Source organism: Sinohyriopsis cumingii, chromosome 17, assembly GCF_028554795.1.
Source record: "Sinohyriopsis cumingii isolate HCF-2022 chromosome 17, ASM2855479v2, whole genome shotgun sequence".
NCBI lineage: Eukaryota > Metazoa > Mollusca > Bivalvia > Unionida > Unionidae > Sinohyriopsis > Sinohyriopsis cumingii.
Window position 1 is genome coordinate 90,813,112 of NC_142977.1, and position 26,858 is coordinate 90,839,969.

General features: G+C 34.2%; 1 protein-coding gene across 1 annotated transcript in view; it reads left to right on the forward strand.

The window, feature by feature from the left end:
- Positions 1-26,858, forward strand: part of LOC149779404 (cytochrome P450 20A1-like) — a 73,255-nt gene extending 46,397 nt beyond the window's left edge. The window contains exons 8-11 of the mRNA XM_089940069.1: positions 3,857-3,977; positions 11,173-11,284; positions 20,720-20,784; positions 25,246-26,858. Of these exons, the coding sequence (XP_089796195.1) occupies positions 3,857-3,977; positions 11,173-11,284; positions 20,720-20,784; positions 25,246-25,495 (548 nt within the window). The 3' untranslated portion in view covers positions 25,496-26,858. The remainder of the gene's footprint in view (positions 1-3,856; positions 3,978-11,172; positions 11,285-20,719; positions 20,785-25,245) is intronic.

Here is a 26,858-nt window from a genome sequence, read left to right on the forward strand (position 1 = left end):
CACTCAGACTTCTTAATCAAGTAAACTGGTGGGACAATGACAAGACTCAATTGTGTGCTGTTCAGTTGGTGATTCTCCTTCTGTGCATCACTGGCTTGCAAATTTAGTAGCCTCCCCTTTACAACTACATGTTTAAGGGAGTTAATTCCGAAGTGTATAACAAAAAGTTTTACTTTATCAGGTGTTTTTGTAAAGTTTTAGAAACTAACAAAGATTAGGTTTGTTTTAATGCTATAGTCTGATAATACAAACCTGTTTGTTTGTACCCCCCCCCCACCGATTTAAATAATGGAAATCTTTAATGTGATAAAAAGTGCAAGGAACTTAGTCAATTCATTCACTGATTTATAGTTTCTAACCTGACTCTGAGTAGTGTGGCCCTAACACCATCATCTTATGCGTGTTTCATGCATAACAGAAGTTTTCATTGCAATAGACGGACATGCTCGGATCCATTTCCAGTTTCTGGACAAGTCCATTTTCAGCAAAGGTGTGTATCTCGACTACAGATGTACATACATAAGTTGTCTGCTTCCGATATTTACAGTGTCAAATCAAGCAAAGGAAAATAATGACAACTACAAATTTGCTTTTCGTGTGGATTTAACAAGCAGTTTAATTTCTATGTTCATATATGCCGAGGGATATAATTCCAAATTCTCAACGTTATGTAATTTACACAATTATTCAGCAGTTACTGAACAAGATGAATTATGTCATTATGTTGTCTGATGGAAATAAACTAGCCTATGGTGTACACAATATGGTGCCGTGTTAGTAAGGAAAGTCTGTTAAGCATGAAATGGTGCAGGGGATGCCAGCATTAGTGCCATTCTGGTCACAGTCAGGTTAGAAATTATAAATCATTGATTCAGTTGAATAGTTCTTTACACTTTTTATCACATTAAATGTTCTCGTTTTTGAAATCGGTAGTGGGGTACAAACAAATGGGGATGCAGAGTCGGACTATTGTTTATTTATTATATTGTTTCAAATCTATGGTCTTAAACTAAGTAACAAAAAGAGCAAACACCAATAAGTTTTTAAAAATTTAAAACATTATTTGTTTCCATAAAATACAAAGTGAAAAATTAAAAATAACTTACAGTATGGTGAATGAAATCAAAAATGGCCATAAATGTTTTGTCAAGTCCAAAAGTATCAAGTAATCCAAATGAGTTCCAGTGGCATTGCGAATGATGTTACTATTGTAATTATGTACCAGTAGTAATGAATGAATCAGACTATATAACTGAAAATGTCTTTAACAGAATTCACATTAATTCCAAAATATGATTCCAAGGATGTCAGATCACTTTATATTTCTAGTGATGGATTGAATTAAATAAAAGAATCCTCTCAATCAAATACATATAACTCCTCTGAGACTGATAACTATAGATAACTAAAACATAATACAGAGAGCATCACATTTGATTCTAGAATAATCTCAACTCAAAAGCACAATCATCTACTTTAACACTGACCAATCAGAAATTAGGTCAGCTTGGCCTTTCAAAAATTTGTATTCAGAGAGCAGATCATGTGATGTGACTTGAATGTACAACTTAACCTTGAATCAATGAATGAATTTTATGCACTTAGTATAAAAATTACGTCTTCTTTAAAGTACAAATCTTGATCATTTAGACAATTAGTATCAAAAATGTTATTAACTACATGACCCATTCAGATCATTATAAAAACAATACACATAATATACATAGCAATATTTTTTTAATACTTGTACTTACTTTTATCTAATCTAGGTACTATGTGCAGTTAGAATTCTTTGCAATGTATAGTTTATCCTTAGCTCATTTGAAGTCATATGTTAATAATATATGGTCCGGTTACTAAAGTGGTTGAATGAATGCAGGCAGCTCAAGTCATAGGGTCATCTTCCATTGACCTGAAGCAGATAGGGATAATGGATGTCGGCAGCCATCTGAGCGACTAAGCAGACCGCTTCAGGATAGCACTGCTTACCTCCGTAGCCCGAGGAAGGGGCTAGAAAAGGTGCCCTAAAAGATAGCCTGCTTCAACTACCCCAACCAGCTTACTGTGGCTGGAGGGAATCCCATTCTTGTGGTTGAAACAACAACAAAAACCCAAAAGGTTCCACTCACTCTTGGTGCGTGGAACATAACGCACTCTATTGGATTGTGCAGAGGCTGACGGACTGGAAAAAAGAACTGCCCTGATTGTACGAGAACTTTTTCGTTACAAGATAGAGATCGCATCCCTGAGGCAGGCATGCAACCGAACATGCATTTTTTTTTCACAGCATGCACCAACTTTAGACTCAACATCTCTACAGCAAGACAGAGGTTCTGCATTAGCCAGCTCCTGAAGAAGATTACCTCGAACCATCCATCACTGTCAGTGGCCAAAAGCTCAAAATGTAGGTTCACATACCTCAGCAATACCCTCTCACAAGTAGTCGACATAGATGATAAGGTCAACACCAGGATTGCCAAATCCAGCATAGCATTTGGCAGACTCCGCTCAAATGTCTGGGATAGGAGAGGCATCAAGCTTGCCACCAAACTCAAAGTCTATGCAGCAGTTGTTCTCCCCACCCTACTTTATGCTTCTGAGACCTGGACTGTGTATAGCCGCCATTTAAAAAACTGAACCACTTCCATATGAGCTCCCTGAGGAAACTACTGAAAATCAGATGACAGGACAAGGTACCAAACACAGAGGTGTTCACTCTGGCCAGCATGACAAGCATCCACACCATGCTGTGCAAGGTACAAATCTGATGGGCTGGCCATGTTGTCCGCATGTTGGTAGAACGCCTAGAAAGTCTTGTATGGAGAGCTACAGCAAGGCAAGAGATCTCACGGTGGTCAAAAAAAGAGGTGTGAGGACACCCTCAAGGCCTCGCTGAAGAATTTAGGCATTGATCCTGACAGCTGGGAGAGTGTTGTTGCTAATTGATCTGCTTGGTGCAGTCAAGTCAAGGCTGATGCAGCAGCCTTTGAGCAGAAAAGACTGGTGAATGCAGCTGAGAAACGTGATCTGTGCAAATCCAGGAACAGCATTTCCACAACTCAGCAACCTGTACATCCATGTCCCCACTGCAACAGACTCTTACGGGCCCAGGTTGGACTGATCAGCCATTTCTGGACCCACCCCCAGTAAATCGATGACATTAAATGGTCCTCATTGACACCGATGCATGAACATCTTCAGGATGAACCTTCAGCAGATTTTAAGAACAATCAATCACTTTTACTGCTGTCATCTTAAGAGCAAAATGTTGGCCCCTGGCTTTTTTTTTAAATACAAAAACATTAATCTCTTATTTATATCAACTCATTATAATGCCTCTACTTTTATTTCATATTGTTTTATGACTTTTATCTCCTGTAGGTAGGTAAGTAGGTTGGTTGGTTTAATGATATGTTAGCATGGTATTGGCAACATGGTATTGATTAAAAAGTGTATTGGTAAATTTAAAAAAAAAAAATCTAATTAGGAAAAAAGGCCAGCATTTTCTGTCAATAGTACTTTAGAATGAACATGTTTTCTGTATGATGATGTTAAAAAAGTCTCTGGGGAGGACTAAAAGCTTTGTAGAGGTGGGCTTTGTGAAATATGCTCTAGATTTTACAACACTTGTTAACATTTCAACTGAAACAAAGTTAGAAAACATGTTTTAACAACTTTATTTGGCTTTATCAAGAATATTTCAATAGGTTTCAGTACTCAACAGTTAAAAAGAATAAAAGGAGGCAGGCAACAGACTTCCCATGGATTCCTATGAGTTCCTTTAAGCTAAAATACTATCAGTTCATTCAAGGTAAACTTGCTCATAAAACATATCCTTTCAAATACCCAATTTCAGTACTAACTTGGGCTTTCTACTTCCTGGCAAGCCATCAGGACGTCCAGCAAAAGTTGTATGAAGAGATTCAATCAGTACTTGGAAAGGAAGATGTGGACCATACAAATATAGGAGAACTTGTGTAAGTTAGCAGGTTGTAACATACTATGCTATCAATTACTTGTGTGGGTCTCATTTTTGTGATTTTGTAAAAAGTTAAAAGTTGCATCTTTGTGGGTACTTATTTGTCTTTCAAAGTTTGCTTTTCTTCTTCAGTATTCATTTTGTATAATAATGTCAGAAATGAACAAAAATAACTAACACAAAAGCTAAAAACTATGCCTTCAGCAAATGCCAGACACATTCTATCAACCAGATATTGAATTGCACGTGACATTCTAAAGAATGTCAGTAAATATTTTGCCATTACAGTTAGCAGTATTAGCATAATTATAAACATCATATGGATCAAAAGGACCTTATGAAGTCTCTTATTCCATTCTGAGAAATAAATGCTTCAGTGAATATATTAAAAAAGTTTGAACATTCAGTCTGCCAATAATGGAAAAGAATAAACTATATTAAACACTGTGTCAAGACCCAGATATCATTTTATTGGTCTTTACTGCAAATTAAGTATTATCTGAATTCCTTTTGCCATTTTCCATGTATCTTTATTAAATATCACATTTTATTGAAATTGCCATTTTCCCCTTTTCTTCATTAATTATTACATTTGATTGAAATTGCCTCTAAGAGTTTTAATTTCAGAGACGCTGCCAGGGAGTACAAGTGCACAAATTAACCAAAAATTCTATGAATTTGTGCACTTTGAAACCAGTGATGAATGCAAGCTCCCACTAATTAATTGAATGTCATGCATATAAAAATGCATGCTGCAGAATATAATAGTTTTAACTGGTAAGATAGAATGAATAAACAAGAATCTGACATTTAGAAAGCAGTGATATTTATATGATAAAAGTATTTTTGTTCATTCCAATGTGTGCATATGTCAGTTAATACTAAAAGATACTTAGAAATCCACTGATTACTTATTACAGAACAACATGTACTAAGGGGGAGGGGGCTTCTGCAATTGATACCCTTTCCGCACATTTGAGGATGCATAAACTTTGGTCCATTTCTAGAAGGTGAGATTATAGTCTGGCATTGCTGGGGGAATATTACTAATTGTTTTCAACTTTAAGTCATTGCTGGCATGACTGTGTAAATAAAGTGAACAGCAGAATGTAGAAAGTGAAGGATTAAATAGAAGTTTATGCCAAAAGGAGGATGATAATTTTAAAATGTATGTCGGGTTAAATGAACTGCCAAAGACTAAAACAAAATTTGATGCAAGTGTAAAAAATCTTGGCTGTTAAAGTACACATGGTTACATCACAACACCAAGACAAGAGATGTGTAATGTTTGCAAATATTTTGGAGAAAATAACCCTTTTATGCATGATATTAGCAATGGAATTTTCCGTCACTCTTACGCGACACGCCAAGCATCAGATCCTTATTTTGACATGTCAGTTTAGCAGATCTCATCATTTGGGAGCAGAGACCATGAGACAGTGCCTGTGAACTGTGGAAAATTCTACAAAACAACCATAAAGAATGGTTTCTCAATGTAATGAAGCTAGCTATGCATCAGCCCCTTCAGACAACAGAATTTGAAAGCAGATTCTCAGCACAGAAAATTATTTATTCACAGATAAGGAACAGAGTAAGCCAATAAAGTAATGCTTATACAGTTAGAAGAGGAATCTTATGATCTCAGTAGAGACCAAACAGTGGAGTAGGAAGGAAGAGAGACAGATATTTAAGTGTTTGGTAGATAAAAAAAACTATTGTGATTCCTTTCCCTAGCACATTTTTTTTCTACATCCCCCTCCTTTTGGTGACAAGGAGAGAAATCCTTTCAGATAAAACCCTGGCAGCATCTCTGTAATTAGCTGAAGCCACATTAAAAAAAGTCTCATTTCATTATACACTGCATTAAATCAAGGAGCATTATCCTTTCGAAATTTTCGAGTATAATATGTACAAGTTTTTAAAGTAAATAATTGCATTGTGGGTTATAAAACATGTAAATTTTTTCATCTGTTTTACTCTGGTCTGTGTTTACATATTCATGAAAGGTTCAGTATCTCATTTTATATCATCTAAAAACTGGAATATTTAGTCAGAATTCCATTTTCATTATGTTTTGTTTTGAATTAAATAAGTTTTATGCTAAGTAAGGGTTTTATAGCAAAGAGAGAGGAGTATGATTACAGTACTGTGCAAATCCAGTGAATAATAATCAGTCATAATTTCTCTGCTGACAGTAAAACAGGTGAAATGACCTCTGTTCTCATCCTGACCTGATCATCCAATAACTGCAAATTGCCGTGTTTGTATAAAAGTCAAGTAGGTGATTTCCAAACCTGACACTTGCAAGTTTTGACATGTCAGTAGTACCATCATACCAAAACAAAAATTAGAATCATTTTCTATATAATCAGCATTTAAATAATAACCAGAATGAGATGAACAAAAATGTAAAAATAGATGTGGACTACAAGTTTGCTGCATTCATATATATGTAAGTGTTTTCACTGTCCCCACAAAATGCTGATAAAATTATGTGATAATCATCAGTACAGTGTGACCCTGTGGTAACATGATGGTTGGGGTCCATATTATGCAACTGTGTTATGTTCTAAACCATTTATAACCAACCAGGTCAGTTAGCCAGAAAAAAATTGCATGTACCAAAACAATGGCGGGGGGGGGGGTAAAAAGGGGGACACAAAATATGTGCTTTAGATTAGATAAAAATAAAACTAGTCTGAAAAACATTTGAATATTGACTTGATTTGTGAAGTATAATCCGTAACGCATTAAGTACTGTGCATGTATATAACAAATTCATGAATTTGAGTATAGATCATGTAATAAAATTCATGCATCAGTCAGATCCCAATGGAAAACAAATAACACATAAAAATGGTAATCCTCTTTGGGATCTGTATCCTATTATCAACAAACACGTCACTAAACAATTCACTATGATATTCTTTAGTCACCTTTGGCATGTGGCCTTAGTTGTTTACATACTAAATGTACATGTACTTAAATTGGCCTAGAAAGTTGGTAGCTTTAGACAATATCATCTTGCCGAGCTACTTTGAACTTCTGCACTCCAAACCCTAATGTTGTCACATAGAAAATTGCTAGATGGTATATTTTTCACCAATAAGGAAACAAAATCACAGTTTGCAACATTGGCGAGTAAACTTTTTACACCTTATTTTTCTTACTTTTAAAAAGAAAAAATATTTTTTCATGTACAAGGAAAATACACGTATTTGAAATTTTAGGAGCCACGCCGTGATCATCTTATATTAGAAAGAATTCATATGCAGTCGCATCCCAAAAATGATAATAAACCTTTTACATGTTTGTTACTTTTAAGAAGAAAAAAAATATTTTTTCATGTATGAGAACAATACATGTATGTGACATTTCTCGGGAGCCATGTCTTGATTGTATTGTATGCAAAATTGGTGTGTAATTGTGGCTATTTTTCTTTCTTAACCCCTGTTGAATTTTTTGACCTTGAAATTGATCATCTTGCACAAACCTGTATTGAGAGACCGCTTTTTGTTGGCAAAATGGACTGTCTCTCAAGATTTTTTTATACTGATATATGTTTTGAGATTCATGAAGGAATAAACATAAACTTGTATGACTAATGTTAATTCGTTGGCTTAAACAGTGGCATGCATAGCCTTTGGTGCCCTCTACTTGGAAAAAAATACACTCCACGAAATGGTGCATGTATCACCCACTTCATATGACAGCCCTGCTATCAGACAAATGAAAACAGTTGTGATAAACTGCTGTTAACAAAGATGGTAAATAGGGAAAACATAAATTACTCTAACATTAGACCTTTCTGCAGTGTTCTACTTAATATTCACCACTTGTATATTGCTTCTCAGGTATTATATAAAGCAAGAGTGAAAAATGACTTCTTTTTCTTTCCCATCTTTGGGGGCCCCAGGTGGCCAAATTTCTAAAGCAGCCACCTTTACCAATCACTACCATCTCACCTCTGTCCACATAGGTTGAAGTCTCAGGCTTGGCCAGTGTGGGTATGTGTGGGTTTTTCCCAGGTTCTTCCTCCACCAGTTACACTGGCCACTTTGTATAGCTTATCTTGTGCTGAGAGATGGTGTTAAACCCCAAACAACACAACATTTCCCATCATTTGATAGATTTCTTTTCTTTTGTCCTTCTGATATCATCACAAAATAAGTTGAGTTTCAGTTGTTGTCTGAATCTGACCAGATTCCTATTCAATATTTAGAAGGATTTGTGATAAATCTATTGGCTTTAATAAGCTTGAAATGAAATGGATAATTTGCATTTCTTGCAAACCGCTTTAGGATAGTTTCCAATAGTTTAATCAGTCATGCACCTTTTCACCCTCAAGTTGAGAAAAAGAAAGACTTTATTCAGTTCTTGCTTGCAAGTTTTGACAGTATTCAGTATGTAAGAACCAGTAATTCCATTAATACAACCATTTTATGAATATATTTCTATCGTAACAGATGGTCAGTTTATTCTGCAGTGGCATCACACATAACAGTAAACAGTGTTAATAAAGGGAGCTAAGGCAGTTATTACTTTTGCTGTCTGCCATTCTACATACATTAACTTAAATTTAGGTCATTTAATGGGAATAATATCAACCTGAAAAGCAGATTTTTTATATACACAGATTGGTCTACAAGAGACATGAAAAATATATATATATATATCTTTTCAGTGCTGGAATGTAACATTATTTTTACCTCGTGTAGTTTTCAGAAGCAGAAAAAATAATAAAGAAGTCTTGTTTCAGCTGGCAGTTTGTTTTATAAGAAGTCCTGTTATTACCTATACCTGACCAAGAGTTTGGGAACAAGATGGCAATAAAATACTTTTCTATCACTTTCACAGTTATGTTTTTGTCATTTTCAGTAAAAATTAATTAAGAAACCGGCAAGTACAGCTGACTAGTATTTTTCTTCTAGCTCTACTGGTCATAGACCAGAAGAGTTTATGTGATTGCCATCATCCATCCAGGGGCCCTGTGTGGTGAAGTGGTCTGAAGCACTCATCTTTACAGAGCACAGACATCTCACCTCTTGTTTTTGTGGTTTAGAGCCTCAGGTTTGATCAACATGCATTGGTTTGATCAACTTGGGTATGTGAGAAGGCTTGCCAGTAGCTTTCCATGATTTAAGGTTCTTCCTGGGGTTTTCATGGGTTCTTGCTCACAGGAGATACTGGCCACCAAGTATAGCCTATTATGTGCTAAAAAATGGCATTAAGCCCACAACAGCAGCACAAATTGTGCGTTCATCATTTTGCACCAAATTTGTTATGACTACTACTTCTAAATTATTCTGAGGATTACCTTGAAACTTTATATACACATTCACCAATGCTATGGCAGACATCTTAAAAATCTTGTTATTGCCACTCCACCTGAATAGATGGTCATATGAACATGGAGTTTTCACTACAAGATTTCTTATGATGTCTAGTAGATCCTAAATGAAAATGGTGCTGATCTATTTCCAATATGGCCACCACTGCAGCCATCTTAAAAATCTTGTTATTGATACTAATCTTGAATGGATGGTCATATCAGCATTTCATTTTTATTAAAAGACTTCTTATCATGTCTTAATGATGCCAAATAAAAATGTTAATCTGTAGTCCAGTATGTCCACCATTGCAGCCATCTTGAAAATCTATTTATCACTACTTCCTCTGAATGAGTGCTTGTATCAGCATGGTGTGAAAGACTTCCTATCATGTCAAGGTTTTTTTTAAAAATGAAAATGGTGGCAATCATATATCCAGTATGACCACCACAACAGTCATATTGAAAATCTTGTTATTGGTACACCACCAGAATGGAGAGCCATATTTTGAAAATATTTTTATGATACTTAGTTGGACCGAAATGAAAATAGCACCAGTCTTTCATCCTGTATGACTGACACAATGATTTGACCTAAAAATCTTGCTTTCCCTAGAAAATCATTATAAAATGTAGTTTTCACCATAAGACTTCTAGTGATGTCTACATTGTCTGAAATTAACATGGTACCAAGTTGATATCCAATATGTATGCCACAGTAACTAATTTGAAATTAGCATGGTGCCAAGTTGACATCCAATATGTATGCTACAGTAACTAATTTAAAATTTAACATGGTGCCAAGTTGATATCCAATATGTATGCTACAGTAACTAATTTGAAATTAGCATGGTGCCAAGTTGACATCCAATATGTATGCTACAGTAACTAATTTGAAATTAACATGGTACCAAGTTGACATCCAATATGTATGCTACAGTAACTAATTTGAAATTAACATGGTACCAAGTTGACATCCAATATGTATGCTACAGTAACTAATTTGAAATTAACATGGTACCAAGTTGACATCCAGTATGTATGCTACAGTAACTAATTTAAAATTTAACATGGTGCCAAGTTGATATCCAATATGTATGCTACAGTAACTAATTTGAAATTAACATGGTACCAAGTTGATATCCAATATGTATGCTTCAGTAACTAATTTGAAAACCCTTTTATCGCTGATGAATATCAGAGATGGTTTCAACTTTCTGCAATTACAAGGAAGTAATGGTCTTATCTTGAATTCATGGAAATTTTGTTCACCCAGAAAAGGGACTGTCTTGTTTATAACCAATTTATACACATGTTCTTGTTTATGTTCTTGGACCGTTCCTTGTTTATGGAGAGTCAGCCTCATGAACATATTAGGAACAGCTATTTCATTTTTAGGGGTAGTCAGATAATATTTGACACAAATATCTGCAATCATGCAATCAGCTGTCATACAAGAAAATATTTGCAGATCAAGTCATCAGAGGAGAGCTAGTAATAGATTTTACTTAAATTAAGACAATATCATATGAATATTTTGTGAATATAAATATTGTGAAATAGTAGGTACATGTATGGCCATAGTATTAAGCTTCATGCTAAACAGCATGTCTCATAGTAAAGGAATACATGCAGAAAGATCTTTCTTTAATGTTTCAGAATTGTTTTCCTGAATTTACACACTTTAAGGAGTTTTATTTATGATTTGCTGCATATTATTTGAAACATTTAGCCCTCACAAAAAAGATGCAAGAGGTTGTAATCTCCTCACATTTTCCACAGTTATTAACCTGCATTTTGTCAATACACAAGTGTTAACTTATAGTCCTGACACTGATGATTTTCTCACCTGTAATTTTAATAGATACTTGAGACAGGTGCAAGATGAAACACTAAGGTGTGCTGTTATAGCCCCATGGGCAGCCAGATTCCAGGACTTTGATTCGGAGCTTGGTGGACACAAAATTCCTAAAAATGTGAGTCTTTTTTTGTGTGTCTCATCTGTCTTAGAAGCTAGCAAGACTGTCACTTTCTAGACATCTAGAGCAGCATCATTAATAGTAAGACTTCATAATATAATAGTTGGGATAATTGCCAGCTGTATTTTGTACCATGGTGTAGTGAGTCTGATTGAAAATTTCATGAAGATATTAAAATGTCCTGGGGAGGTGGGGGGATAAAATGTGCTGGGGAGGTGGGGGATAAAATGCCAGTGAAACAAAGTAGTAATTTGAGTTGATGTAATTTAAGTACATTTATTTCTCATCATTGCAATTTATTTTGCCTAAAAAAATTTAAAGGAATGAAATAAGAAAGCTTCATGTTTTCTTATTTCTACACAAATTGTCATACAGTTGATAGAGCATTTGGGGTATACTGGTGGTATTCACAAATATTTTTCAGCTAATGGATATGGAAAATTTTAAATTTGTATTTTAAAAAAATTATAATTTGGTGATGGTGTCCATAGTAGTACCACAGTATGTCCAGTATCACTTTACAATGAAGGGCATTCTAATGAGGTACAGATATAGTTATTATCAAAGGATGGACTTTTTCTGCAGAATCTGTTGGAAATGGGTTAAATAAACACAATTTTTGTTTTAGACATTGTGCAGCATACAGTGTCCATTTGACACAAAAGTTATTAAACAAGTTGAATGATATTAACCATGTCTTGCTGGCACTGAGTGGCATGTTTTGTTATTAAACAAGTTGAATGATATTAACCATGTCTTGCTGGCACTGAGTGGCATGTTTTGTTATTAAACAAGTTGAATGATATTAACCATGTCTTGCTGGCACTGAGTGGCATGTTTTGTTATTAAACAAGTTGAATGATATTAACAATGTCTTGCTGGCACTGAGTGGCATGTTTTGTTATTAAACAAGTTGAATGATATTAACCATGTCTTGCTGGCACTGAATGGCATGTTTTGTTATTAAAAAAGTTTCATAAATTTTTGTCAAATAAACAGGAGTTTAAGAGTCTGTATCAAATAATAAGTCATTTTTTGCCTACCTTGGCAGAAGCTTAAGTTAGTGTTTACTTTTGATGTCTGTGTGCATGTCCATATGTTCTACCATAGATTAAGGTCATTATTAAATTTGTATGACATAAAACTAATGCAGCTGAATTTATGTAGTACATAATAGTATTTATATATGAAAATTTCTCTCCTATGCATGAACTAAGAATTTGATTTCGGTTTGGTGCTTTACAGCACAGCAACACAAGTAGGTTTTTTAGTGCCACACAAGTAGGTTTTTTAGTGCCAAGGCAATGGATAGTTCCAGCCTGTCAATCAAACTGGGCACATTGACCAATTAAAAGTAGGTATCAATTTCAATTCATAGTTGTGTGTTGCTATCCACCATATTTGCTCACAATCATGAGACCATGCTTGATTACTCTTGAATTACATTGCTTATGAATTTGAATGATTACGCAGAAAACCACTCGTGGGAAAGCCTGCCAGTAGCTTCTCGTGGATCGGTGGTTCTTTCCTGGGCTTTCCAGGGTTCTTCCTCCACCAGTTATACTGGCCGCCATGTATAGCCTATCTTGTGCTGAAAAACGGCATTAAACCCTAGAACAACAACAACTCAAAATTTATCAGAAAAATGGTTCACCATTGTGCTTGGGGCACATGCGATGCAGACTGTTGTTATTATTTCTCATCATTGCAATTTATTTTGTCTAAAAAAATTTAAAGGAATGAAATAAGAAAGTTTCATGTTTTCTTCTTTCTACACAAATTGTCATACAGTTGATAGAGCATTTGGGGTATACTGGTGGTATTCACATATATTTTTGGATTTTGATATCAGCTATTTCAAATTTTTTAATTTAATTATATTTAATAGTTTTTATTAGGGAAGGTTTTCAGAAAATATTTTAAATTTATGTAGAGGTGAAACTAATGAAATATTTATTTTGTCTGTATTAGACTTGGGACTATAAATCAGCTTTATCCTGCCATTGGTGTATAGTAAAGGTGAAAGTGGATGCAAATGTATCCCATCAATGTGAATGTTGTTGCTTATTTCGATGTGCCATTATTATGTCCTTCTTTTTTAAGAGATTATGATAATGATTATTATTATATGTGTCTAATGTAATTTAAATTTACTGGTTTATCAATGATACCCTTATGAAATGTTCTATCCATCCAGCTGAGGAGACATGTTAATGTAGCATAAAGGACATAAATCATTTCCTTCAGTCACTCATGCAACTTGGTATAAAGTGTTTTTTTTAAATTTATTTATTTAACTTTAATATCTATTTTCCTAAAATCAATGAAATTATTAGTTGTAGATATAAAAATACTTGTTTTATTCTAACATGACAATTATAAATATACAATATAATTCTAATGGTTTAAAATGCATAACGAAAGCTATTTTAATTTTTTTTAATGTACTGAAGTCATACAAGAAATTGATAATTAATAAGTATGCCCTTTCCTAGCAAATTTTGATCTTCAGGATGTTCCTTCTTCCACATAGATCACCATTTGTGAATTTGACCTGATTTTTGCCATCGAACATTATAATTTCATGAATATATCCTTATGTGTTTAGTTCATACCTTTCTTTAACATTCGTGGGAAAGTTTAAAAAATATTGTTTTCCAGTGAATATGTTGCTAATGCCATTTTCACATAGCTTGTGAGTCAGAGCAACAGTAACTAAGTGGGCCGAGTTTATCATTCAAACTGGAACCATCCATTCAAGTAAAGTGCCTTGCCCAGGGACACACTATGGTAGCTAACACAGGCTGGTCACATCACTATAAACTGCCACACTGCAGACATCGTAGCAATATGACTGAAAAAATTTTAAACTACGTTAAAAGGTCGAAATCACCCACACACACACACAGAGGCTGGTCTGATAGTAGGATTCGAACCAGAAACCATTTTAGGTTTTTTTAACCACAAGATGAAATATATCCAATATTTATGAAGGAAAAGTCCATTTAATGTCAGTAATAGTTTACCTGTCACTATTATTAAGCTTTACATTCTGCATGGAAGACAGTGTCCATGCTAGATGCACTTACTCCCTGTTCTAGGGATTTCTTAGAGCACTTGCATTTACCTACATCATCAGCCTATGCTAGGCATCCTCACTCTTTTTTTTTTGATCACCACTGAGTCAACAGATGGATACACTATGAAGAGAAAATGTCTAGAAGTTCAATGGTTTTATGCTAATAACATTTTCATTATTAGTTCTTTATAATGAACTTTAAACCTCCATCCATATTTATTAAATTTGTAAAATTGATAAGATTAACTTTAATATCACATGATGAGCCACACACCTTTTCCCCTTCTAGTGTAAAGGGCATGGGACATTGTGGTAGTAATAAGTACTCACTAATTTGGGTTCTCGAAAATAATCAAATTACAACAGTTTTACAGTAGGGGTCGTCCATTAATTATGTCAACAAAATGGGGGGGAGGGGGTTTGAAGAAGTTTGACAATTGTTGACATGGGGGAGGGGGGAGTTCAAGATAAATTGGCATCAACCATGTATTTTTTTATAATAAATTTAATAAATCAAAAAATAGGAAATTAGTCGGTGCGTTGGTATGGCACACGCTCACCCATCAACAGCCCACCAGTTTAATCCTAAACCGGTTGAGCTCTTGCCAAGGAAGTCATAGTCTTGCATCATCATATTTTGTTTTTATTCAATGTAGATTGTAAACTGTAGACAGTCCTTAAAGCACCAGATGCATCTGAGAGCGACTTGCACAGATTTCCATCTCTTTTCTTCAATCAGTCTTTGAAAGTTGATAACATGCTACCTCGATCGGCAGAGGCATTCAGAATTCTTCCATATGATCTATATTGTCCTTCCATTCAGTTGTCGTTGCTTGAACAGATCTGCAAAATCTGTCACCTCTATGTTGCTTCACAAGTCATGTTGAAGAAGCATGTTCAACAGCACCGACAACGCGATCTTGGGCCTAGGCAATTACCACATGCTCCTCAACCGCAAAGAACTTGGCCAATACGAGTGGCTGCCAAAAGACAGAGAGAGCTGATGGCAGTTATTGCTCATGGAGATATGTTAAGCGCAGAATGGTTAGATGAAGATGATGTTGACTTGTCGGGTGTATCGGTTCCACAAGAAATTAATGAATCAGCCACTATGCCCATTATAACAATTGAGGAACATTTGGCTTCCCCATGGGAAGATGATAGAAGCTAGAATATAAACTCTATATTTTTTCATGAATTCAAAGTGTTATAGTCAATTTGAAATCTGTTAAACAAGTAAAAAAGATGTATTAAAATGTATTTGTAGACCTTTTAATTTCCATAATTCTACTTTTAGCATAAAAGCCAGCCATATAAAATATTGTTAGTTTGTAGGGGGGGTAAAATTTTATTAGGGGGGTCACTGAAAGTTTGACAGTTATTGACAAGAGGGGGAGGGAGGGTAAAAAATTGCCTAAAAATTATTGACATAATTAATGGACATCCCCATACATGGGTCCAGATATTACTGTGATTATTATTCAATAACATGGTCATGACATGGACTCTCATCCCAGTTGTTTATCAATAAATTATAAACCAACTAAGTGTTTAATGGTGCTTTCTAACATTACTCCAATACAGCAATGATGTTATGGTAATTTGTAAACAGAAAAAAACTGAATAAACTATTTACAATACCAAAATGAATGTAGTAAAGAAATACAATAAGGCAATGCAACCCTTGTTATTATAACATCGTTTCCGTTATATTGTCAGACTAAAGTTTCTTGTTTCAGAACGTTTATTTTTCAGATGTATCATACAGTTAGTAATTGTGGGCATAGGAAAGGCCCATGGGACACTCACTTAACTTGTATTTTTGTATTTGTGTATAAAATGTACACAAATGGACAGACATCCTTTGTGTTGCCTATGGTCAGATGATGCTTGGGACCCTACTGACAGCCATCACACATTTCTGAAGAGGAAGGAAGACATGTTTTTATCCTTCTGGATCAATTGAATCTCACATAGAATTATGGTGCTACCTATTTCTAAAGGGACTGAGTGCAGTCCCCAGAACAAACAAGGGAGGAGCATCGCCTTCTCTAGACAAGATGGAATTGACTGCATTTTCTCTATTAAAACAGGGAGGGATAGTATCTTCCAGGAGAGAAATAATGTTACTACATCTGAGATAATAACATATTTCTCATGGGTTCAACCATCACATGTTCTCCAGGAAAGGTCATCAAGGGAAGTGAGAGTTAATCTCCCTCCCTCTAAAAGACCAAAGAGAAAAGAGAAGAATGACTCTCCTGACGCAACCATTGAAGTCAGGTTTGTTGCTTCCAATGCTGAGACAGAATATACATGTCCCTACTTCCCACCCTTCCCCACAGTTGTATTGTTTGGACTACATTTCTCCAATTTCCAACTTTGGAACAGAAAGATGATGCTTTGTCGATTCTAATAGATTCTCAGGAATTTGCTGCAGTTCCAGATGATAAGGTATATCCTACCTTTCGAAGTTCTCCAATCCATCACCACCACCATCTCATGTGATCAAGGTGGAAGAGACTTGGTCGTTCAAAATGGTTGTAAACAATATCTACCGCCTTTATCCCACTGACATGTGCCAAAAACCAAAGTGTTCATTGACACTAAGATTATCACATGTTTAGAGAAACTGTAGGAAGCAGTGCCTAGACTTGACTTGCAGACTACTTCCTCATTCTTCAGTGGTTAGCGAAGTTGCAAATATGATCACCATGATGGCTGTCTTGAAGATGTTATTAGTGTTATTCCTGATAAGTAGATGATGACATGAGGTTTTCATTGAAAGACTTCTTAGATGGTCCTATTTCAGTATGTAGCTAGCTCTAATGAAAATGGTGCTCATCTGACCTCTAGCATGGCACCATACTAATCTTGAAAATCTTGCTAAAATTACTTCTCTTGCATATGTGGTGGCATTGACTTGGGCTTTTCAAAAAACAATTCCTGCAGTATTGATTCTGAATGCAGATGGTTCAGTTTTGACCAACAACATGTCTGCACTTTTGTGAACAAGTTTTTACAAACTGACCAATTGACCTTTGGGTGATAGACAACACTCTGATATTGATAATGAGGTCAAAGAGCTTGATGTAAGTTTTTTTATCTGCATTGGCTTGTAAGAATGATGACACAAATGAGTGAATGGATTTTTATAATTTAGCACAGTTTCTGGATATCAAACAATACCTTGAATGATGCCACTTCAGCAAGTTTGTGTTTTTACTTTTAACAAAATTACTTACAGATTTTGAAAACATTCTCCATGTGCTGATATTGCAATATTGTCCAAGGCAAGTTCAGTGATCTTTTAGCCCTGATATCAGGTTCAGAATCAAAGACCATGATTGAAAATTGTTTGTTATACAGGTACCTAACAGGTATGAACAAAACATATTGCCTCAAGAAAATACTTAATGTTACTAGCTTTGGAATGTTACAGTTTCTCTAGAATATTAGAGATGGTTTCAGTGCTGAGCAGTTAAAAAGAAGAAATGGACTTACCTTGGATTCCAGGAAATTCATTTTGGGCAGTTGAGCATTAGTCCCTTCAAGGGACTTTTGTGTCATAGATAAAATGAATATGGGGTTTGTAAGTTGCGAAGGCTCACAAATAAGTTTAAGCAAAAACCTTTATATCTGACCAATCAAGATAAGGTATGTCTTGTTGTAAACTTGCTTCATTGGAACAGTAAGGTAGATTTTGATTTTCCTACACTTATTTGGTTCAAAATGCAGATCATTATCTCTTGATCATATTTTGAAATTCATTTATAAATCAATATTATCAGATACTGTGACTTATTAAAATTCTAAGTAATTTTAAATGTTACAATCTGCAACAGTTTTGGTTCATTGCTTCTTTAAATTCATAGGTATTAAATTTCATGGTCTGGTTAAAAATATATTTACTTTTTGCTACTTCATTTCATAGATTTGTAATTTAAAAAACAAATTAAACATGAAAGCATATTGAGTGACAATATATAAACTGATTATACTGATGTTGACAGACTTAATCCCTACTGCTTTTATTAGGTCAATTAGTTATTTATTAATTGCTGACACAAAGCATTAATGCATAGAACTCATGGCCCTGCCTGACCCAAAAGAGTCCTTTGTTCACCAGATTCTGATTGTATGTGACCCTGTTAATCAGTATGTACAGAAGACAGTTGTGCTGTTTAGTGTTTTCAAAGCACATTGTGGGGAGAGGCTGCCATCTCATTTAATAGAAAATAGCATCATACCTTAACTTCGATTTATCTGTTATTAAATTTACCAAGAAAAAATTCCAGTCCTGCTTTCATGAACATTATTCAGCCAAGTAATTGCACATTAAAATCACTGGGAGACTTTGGAGATCTACTTTGAGAAAAAGTCTCAGTGTACCTGAAAGCCAGTTAATGCAATGTGAATTATCTCCACACATGACAAAATAGCACTTTTAAGGGACATGATTAAAAAAGGCTTTAAGAAAGCAGAGCTGATGTGGGGATTGTTTGTTCAGCAGTGATATGCATGAAATGATAATTACTAATAACATTGTACTATTGTGTTTTGTTTGCTTGACTGAATAATGAATAATAGTTACTATTAATAAAATAACAAGTGCACTGAAAACCTTTTTCATAAAATGACTAATGTTAGTTATGGTTGTTGATTTCACATTAATCTATCTATTCGGTATGGAACAATATCTGACACTAGATGATACATTCCCTTTGTGATCCATACATTATGTTGCAAATTCGTGCGTGTTCCATACATTATGCTGGATATTTGCATGGATAAATAGCTGCAAATATTATTCCATGATACATTTGTTTATAGAAGGTGCAAACTATGGATATTTTATTCTTTTGAGCTTTAATGCTCTCACATTTCTCAGGCATGTGACAATTTCATTGTATAAAATAACATTTTATCAGTTTTTGTTATAAATGAATAAGGTACATGATTTGTGCAAATGCTTCAGTTGCCTAATTTATTAAAGCATCTGCCTCAGATACAGGAGGTCACAGGTTCAAACCCTGGTCGAGTCATGCCAAAGACTTATAAAAATGGTACCAGCAGCTGCCTCACTTGGTATTCAGCATCAAAAGATCAGTGTTAGGACTGGTCAGCCTAGTGTCAGGATAATGTGACAGGATGGGACATGATGCTACGTGTATGCGACATGATGCCCAGAGCTAGACATCACTATTAACTGCCTCACTGCAGACACTTTCGCGATATGACTGAACATTTTTCAAAGCTCTCTTAAAAATCCAAATCTCACACACCCACACATATTACAGAACTTTCAAATTCAGGAAATTTTGTATGCAGATTTTTTATTAAATTTCCATTATCCCTCATATTGTATGAAAATATGTTGCATACTTCTCAGCACTATAAATACCATTGATATTAAAACAGAGAACTGTGTAATGCTCTACCATGGCATATGGTAGTTGTGGGGAACAGCTTGGTTCATAGCTTGTGACTTTACATTCGAGGTCTAGCTTGCCCATCAATAATATTGAATCAACAGTAATGTTCAGAAATTTAAAAACAGATTTACAGTTTTTAAATATTATGGGAATCGTAGAAATTTTTTGTAAGATGTAAGCTGTAATAAAATGGATTTTTTTATAGGTGAGTTATAAGCTGTCATAACAAAATTATTTTGGTAAGAAGTAACTGTCATGAAATAGGTTTTTGTTGATAGGTTGTAAGCTGTAATAAAATTGTTTTTTAGGTGAGATGTAAACTGTCATAAAATGGATTTATTGGGTAAATTGAAAGTTTTCATAAAATGAGTTTTTGTCAGTAAGATGTAATCTGTGATATGGATTATTGTTCTGTCATGTGTATTTTTGTTGGTAAGATGTAGGCTGTCATAAATTGCACTATTGTTCTGTAAGGTATAATTGGTCATGTGGATTTTTGTTGATACTATGAAACTGTCATAAAATATGCTTTTGTTCAGTCAGATGTAATCTGCCATGTGGATTTTTGTAGATAAAATTTCAGCTGTCATAAAAATGAATTTTTTGTGTGTGTGTAAGATGTAATCTGTCATATCGGTGTTTGTCCATAAAATGTAAGCTGTCATAAAAATGAATTTTTTGTGTGTGTGTAAGATGTGATCTGTCATATTGGTGTTTGTCCATAAAATGTAGGCTGTCATAAAAATGAATTTTTTGTGTGTGTGTAAGATGTGATCTGTCATATTGGTGTTTGTCCATAAAATGTAAGCTGTCATAAAAATGAATTTTTTGTGTGTGTGTAAGATGTGATCTGTCATATGGATGTTTATCGATAAGATGTAAACAGTCATAAAATGGATTCTAACTTTTGTTCTTCAGACTCCTGTGATACATGCTCTGGGAGTGGTGCTGCAGGATGAGAAAATCTGGCCTCTGCCAAATAAGTAAGCAAAACATCCATTTATGTTTTGAAATTCATCAAGATCTGTACATTATCTATGATAAGAAATTTGAAATCCACTTCCAACAAACCATATGAGAGCAGTAAATATTGTTTATTAATGCAGAAATTTGTATCTGCTCAGTGATAGAATATGATTTATTGTTTTGCTGCTGTCCTTCTGGACATCCAGTGTGCCAATACATCCGATATAATAAAAGCTATTCAACTTAGATCCATTAAATTTGTAATGCTTTTTCATGGTCATAAGTATATGGTCTGATTTGTTTTATCATGGTCATAAGTATATGATCTGATTTGTTTTACCATGGTCATAAGTATATGATCTAATTTGTGTTACCTTGGTCATAAATATATGATCTGATTTGTTTTACCATGGTCATAAGTATATATCTGATTAGATTTTGAAGCCATTACATTCATTTGTTTGTTTTTAAGCACATTTTAAACCCTTTTGGGACAGAACATCTTTTGGGCACAGTTAAGCAAAAACAGACATGAGATAGACAAATGAAATTTTAATGATAGATTTATATTGACATGTAAATGGTTCGATTTTATTTTCAGGCCATTACAGCAATTGCTACATTTTTAGTAACATTTTTAAATACTTTTTTGGATTTATGTCTACATACAGATATAGACGACTTGAATAAATTCTCATAACAGCAGTTTTGTCAATTTTTTCAAGGTTTTTAATTATTCAGACTCAGATGTGTTATATAGACACAAACCTGCTTAGCTGTACTAGTCAAAGACCAGAAGAGGTTATGGAATATTCTGTTGTCATTCATCCAACTGTCTATTTGCACAAGTCTGTTATCACTACTCCTCCAAAACTACTTGGAGGATGGCCTTGAAACCTTCTACCAAAATCTGTGCTGCTCAGACACCCAGTGGCTGCTGCAGGAGCTATGTTGAAATCTTATTACTATGCCTACTGAATGGATGGTCATGTTAACATGGAGTTTTCACTGCAAGACATCTTATGATGTCTGGTTGGTCATATATGAAATTGTAGCCAATTTGATGTCCAGTATGGCCACTGGCAGCCATCTTTAAAATATTGTTACAGCTTCTCCTTCTGAATGGATTTTCACTGAAATACTTATTATTTCTAGTTGGTTCTGAAATGATGCTGATCTGATGTCCAGTACAGTGGAATGCCGCTATAATGCGATAATTGGGGTCCAAAAAATTGGATCGCGCTAATATCGGGGTTGCGTTAATGCAGGGTTATGCAGTATTTTACTTTTTTCAGAGAACAACTCATTGGCACATATACGTGTATTCATGTCTAATGTATATGATGAATAGGGTATCAACACCGTTTACTGCCGTGCCGTTGTGGCATGCAGTTCATTTATAATGCATGCAATTCATTGAAAAATTGCACACAAATTTACATTATTCAATAATTTGTTCCCAGATTATTGTGTCTGGATTCAATGTCCAGTATACAGCATGAACAGAGTATCAACACCGTTTTCTTGTCGTCTGATATCGTACCATCAGGGCTTGCAACTAATCCATAGTATATGTAATTCCATTGCAAAAATTGCATAATATTTAAACTATTCAATAATTCATCATTATGTGTCTGAATTCAATGGGAAAAATTAACAGCAAAATCAGGTTAAGAAAGACAAGGCACGTGTACAGTTCATTACATTCCAGGGTCTATGAATGGTGTCTGTACAAATTTCATACTGCTAACATTTTCTCATATGCATTGTCATGTAAATTTATCCATTGCATATTTCCAATAATTAACACTCATATGCCTATTAGTTTGAATGACTACAGCAAGAATAATTAACAATCAGCACATGCTTTCAGCATGCATATAACTTTTACTTCAGATTTTGTGAATATCGAAAGAAATGTGTGAAAACTACTATACTAATCATTGCACTAAGTGCAGAGAACGACTTGCAATTGTGAACTTGCTTTTCCGTAACGTTAAAATATTTTAATAAAAAATAGGAAATTAATAATGAGCTTTTAAAATAAACACCATATCCATGTAAAACCCGAGAACTAAGTGCAGTAGGCCGGCAATGGTCATGAGTCACTTTTATAAATTTTTATAAGCTGAACATATGTACAGTTTCATATACTTTCAGTATCCAGCAGACATTATTTACTGGTCAACTGATTGCATCTAATAACACCGCCAAACCCAGCAAACATGTTGGCGGCTTTTGTTTTTTGATTTTTATTAAACTGTGAGAATCTTTTATCAACCACCGCATTGTCTGCTACTTGGTTATGTATGCAGTTAAAGAAGAAACACATGTCGGCTATTGTTTGAGCAATGATTGTATACAGAAATAATTGAAGACAATCACAAAGACGACTTACTGGCTTTACTCATGGATCAATAATAAGTAACATTTCCGATAATGTTTATTTTGGCATAACACTTCAAGAACCTGGTGAAATTGTTAAATTTCAGAACCAAGCCATGATCGTATTATATTCGAATTCATGTGCGAACTCTTCCCCAAAATGATAATAAACATTTTACACACTATTTCTTGTACTTTAAAAAAAGTATTTTTCCGGGTGCAAGAAAAATACATGTACATGTATTTACAATCGTATTATATATCGTATTATATTCAAATTCTTACACGATCTCCTCCCCAAAATGATAATCAATTTTTGGCGCAATGTGCAGAGAATCAATGTCGTTTGTGAACTTGCTTTTCCATAGCGGTAAAATATATTTATAAAAAAATCAGGAAATTAATAACAAGTTCTTAAGCAAACCCCTAACACATGTAAAACCTGAGAACTAAATGCAGTAGGCCTGCAATGGTCACGAGTCACTTTTATAAAAAAATTTAAAGCTGAACACATGTACAATTTCATACTCTTTCAATTTCCAGCTAACAAAGTGGACATTATTTACTGGTCACCTTATTGCGTCTAATAACACCGCCAAGCCCAGCAAACATGTTGCCAGCTTTTGTTTTTTTATGTTTATTAAACAATGAGATCATTTATCAACCACCGCATTGTCTGCTTCTTGGTTGTGTATGCAGTTAAAGAAGAAACACATGTTGGCTATTGTTTGAGCAACGATTGTATACAGAACTAATTGAAGACAATCACAAAGACGACTTACTGGCTTTACTCATGGATCAATAATAAGTAACATTTCCGATAATGTTTATTTTGGCATAACACTTCAAGAACCTGTTGATAATGTTAAATTTCAAAACCTATGCCACGACTGTATTACATTAAAATTCATACGTGAACTCTTCCCCAAAATGATAATAAACATTTTACACACTATTTCTTGTACTTAAAAATAATAATTCCCGGTACAAGAAAAATACACATACATTTATTTAGAATTTCAGGAACCACACCACGATTATATTAAATTCGAATTATCTCTTCCCCATAATGATAATAAATTTGTATACACTATTTCATGTATTGTGAGCAAAAAATATTTTTTCATGTGCGAATGAATACAGGAAATTTCGGGAGCCACACTACAACCGCATTATATCCGAATTGCAGGGTTGCACTGTATAACTATGACATCTAGCTAGTCCTAAAAAAAATGATGCCAGTCTGACATTCATTATGGCCACCATGGCAGCCATCTTAAAAATCTTATCACAGTTCTTATTCAGCAGAAAGTAACATTGATGTGTTGTTTTCACCAGAAAATTTCTTTTGATGTCCAATTGGTCTTAAATGAAAATGGAACAGATCTGATCTCTGATATGGCCACCAAAGCAGCCATCTAGAGAATCTTGTTACTGCTATTCCTGAATGGACAGAAATATCTTAAAATATTGTTATCTCTAATCCTGTCTAAATGGATTGCTGTATCAACTTGGGGTTTTAACCAGTAGACTTATTATGATATCTAGTTGATCCTAAATGAAAATGGTGCCAGACACACTTCCAGTATGGCTGCCATGATGACTGTCTTAAAAATCTTTTTATCAGTACTTCCATGGAATGGATGATCTTTATGACATAGGGTAAAAGAAAATTATGCCAGATTGACATTCACTATGTGTACCACAGGAGCTAATTTGAAAATCTTGTTAATGCTGAAGAATATTAGAGATGGTTTCAACACTCATAAATTAAAATGAAGAAATGGTCTCTTCATGAATTCTTGAAAATTCTTTTCACCCAATAGAACATCAGTTCCCATAACATTTCTCAGTTGTAACACTCTGAACATTCCCTGTGAAATGTTATAGACTTTTACATGTATTCATTTGAAAGATTCATAACAACTAATCATGACAATGCCAGCCAAGATTGTTCAGAATATTTAAAATGACTTGTTGCATTTCTTGCTGAACACAGATTTCAGTCATATTATATTCTTAAATCACTGCCCATTGGTTCTGAAAAAACTTTGAAATTCAGATTTTTATGAAACTTTTTTTTTCCATTGTAGATTTGACCCAGATCGATTCAGTCCTGAGAACACAAAAAAAAGACCAACTCTTGCCTTCTCACCCTTTGGGTTTGCCGGAAAGAGAATTTGCCCAGGATACAGATTTAGTTACACAGAAGCCTCAGTGTGCATGGTGACTCTTCTGAAAAAGTTCAAAGTTCACATGGTTGAAGGTCAAGTAGTGATCCCTGTGCATGGTCTAGTTACCCATCCAGAGGATGAAATTTGGATAACCATCAGCAAACGATGAGGATCTTAAATATTTCATCTCAGTCCTGTTAAAATAAAACAAGAATGGAAAATTGTATCTTTTCTAGTTGTGGCAAGTTTTTCCTCAAAGAAGTGCTTGAAATTGGTAAAGATACTAAAGCAAGGAATTTAATAGCAGGCCTTTTAAGTTATTTTGATGCCTTTACCGGAGTTTAGAGAGAGAAAAAACATAATATTTCTTTTGTATTCTGCATTTATAAAAATATTAATGTGAATTTCATTGCTTGGGTTTTTCTGTCCAGTTATTGTTAATTCTGTATGTAAAATTTGACACTTGTGTCTAACATTTTTAGACTAAAATGAAATTGTTGACTTTTGGGTTGGTATTTTGTTTTGTAGCTGAACTGTACAAAGGTTTATTTATGTAGCATATTGCATGTATCTGTTGTCCAGTTAAGAAAGTAGCAATAATAAATTAAAGCAACAATTACATAATATTTTCCCCACATTGCTGGGAGTGTGGATCTTGGATTTTACCTTGATATCAGACCATTCAGACAGCATGTTCTATTTTTACAGATTATTAGTCCGTATTTCTTTTACTGTCTTTCATTATTTTTTTTGTATAGAATGTTCAATTAGTATTTCACTAGTATATGATAAGGAAGTGTTCAGTAAGGAATGCTTTGACCAGTGTTAGTGATTGAATCCTTTTATACAGACTGTTTGTTTAGGTGACAAAAGCTAATGATTGTCAGAGTTCAGTGGAAGTTGTGCATGTAAATTTGGTTTCAATCACATACCATTTAACAGTCACTGTTTAGTAATTATCCTTACTGAATTTAGTTTACTTTACAGCCACAGTGTGCAGTAATTATCCTTATTGAATATAGTTCATTTGGCAGCCAGAAGAAAAGTGAGGTGTAAGGTTGATTTAATTTCTAGTCAGAGAAACCATGCTTGTCTTTTTGTGCAATTGAAAGTGGTCATTCGGATCTGGACACCACTCCATATCTTTTTTTTATTGAGATGTACAAAAAGAATGTATGTCTTATGTATATACAAAACAAATATATATGTGTATATTCATTGAGAACCTTATGATGTACATGCAAGTCTAATCTAATTTTTTTAAAGAGAACGTTTCTAAAAATGTTACCTGTAATCTATTTGATTGGTTTGCTTTTTGTTTGATTTTCATTTGATTAATTGCAAAAGCTTACTTCAAGTTAGCCAAACATCTAAAATTGATTCTTTAAATATGTACATGGTGCTTGTATTATTTGTTAATTTCCATATTTACTTTGGAAAAACTTAAAATTAAAATCTCATCATAATAATTTTATCTTTATTATGCATCTTATACCAAGTGCAAAATACAAATAAACAATATTCATTCTTGA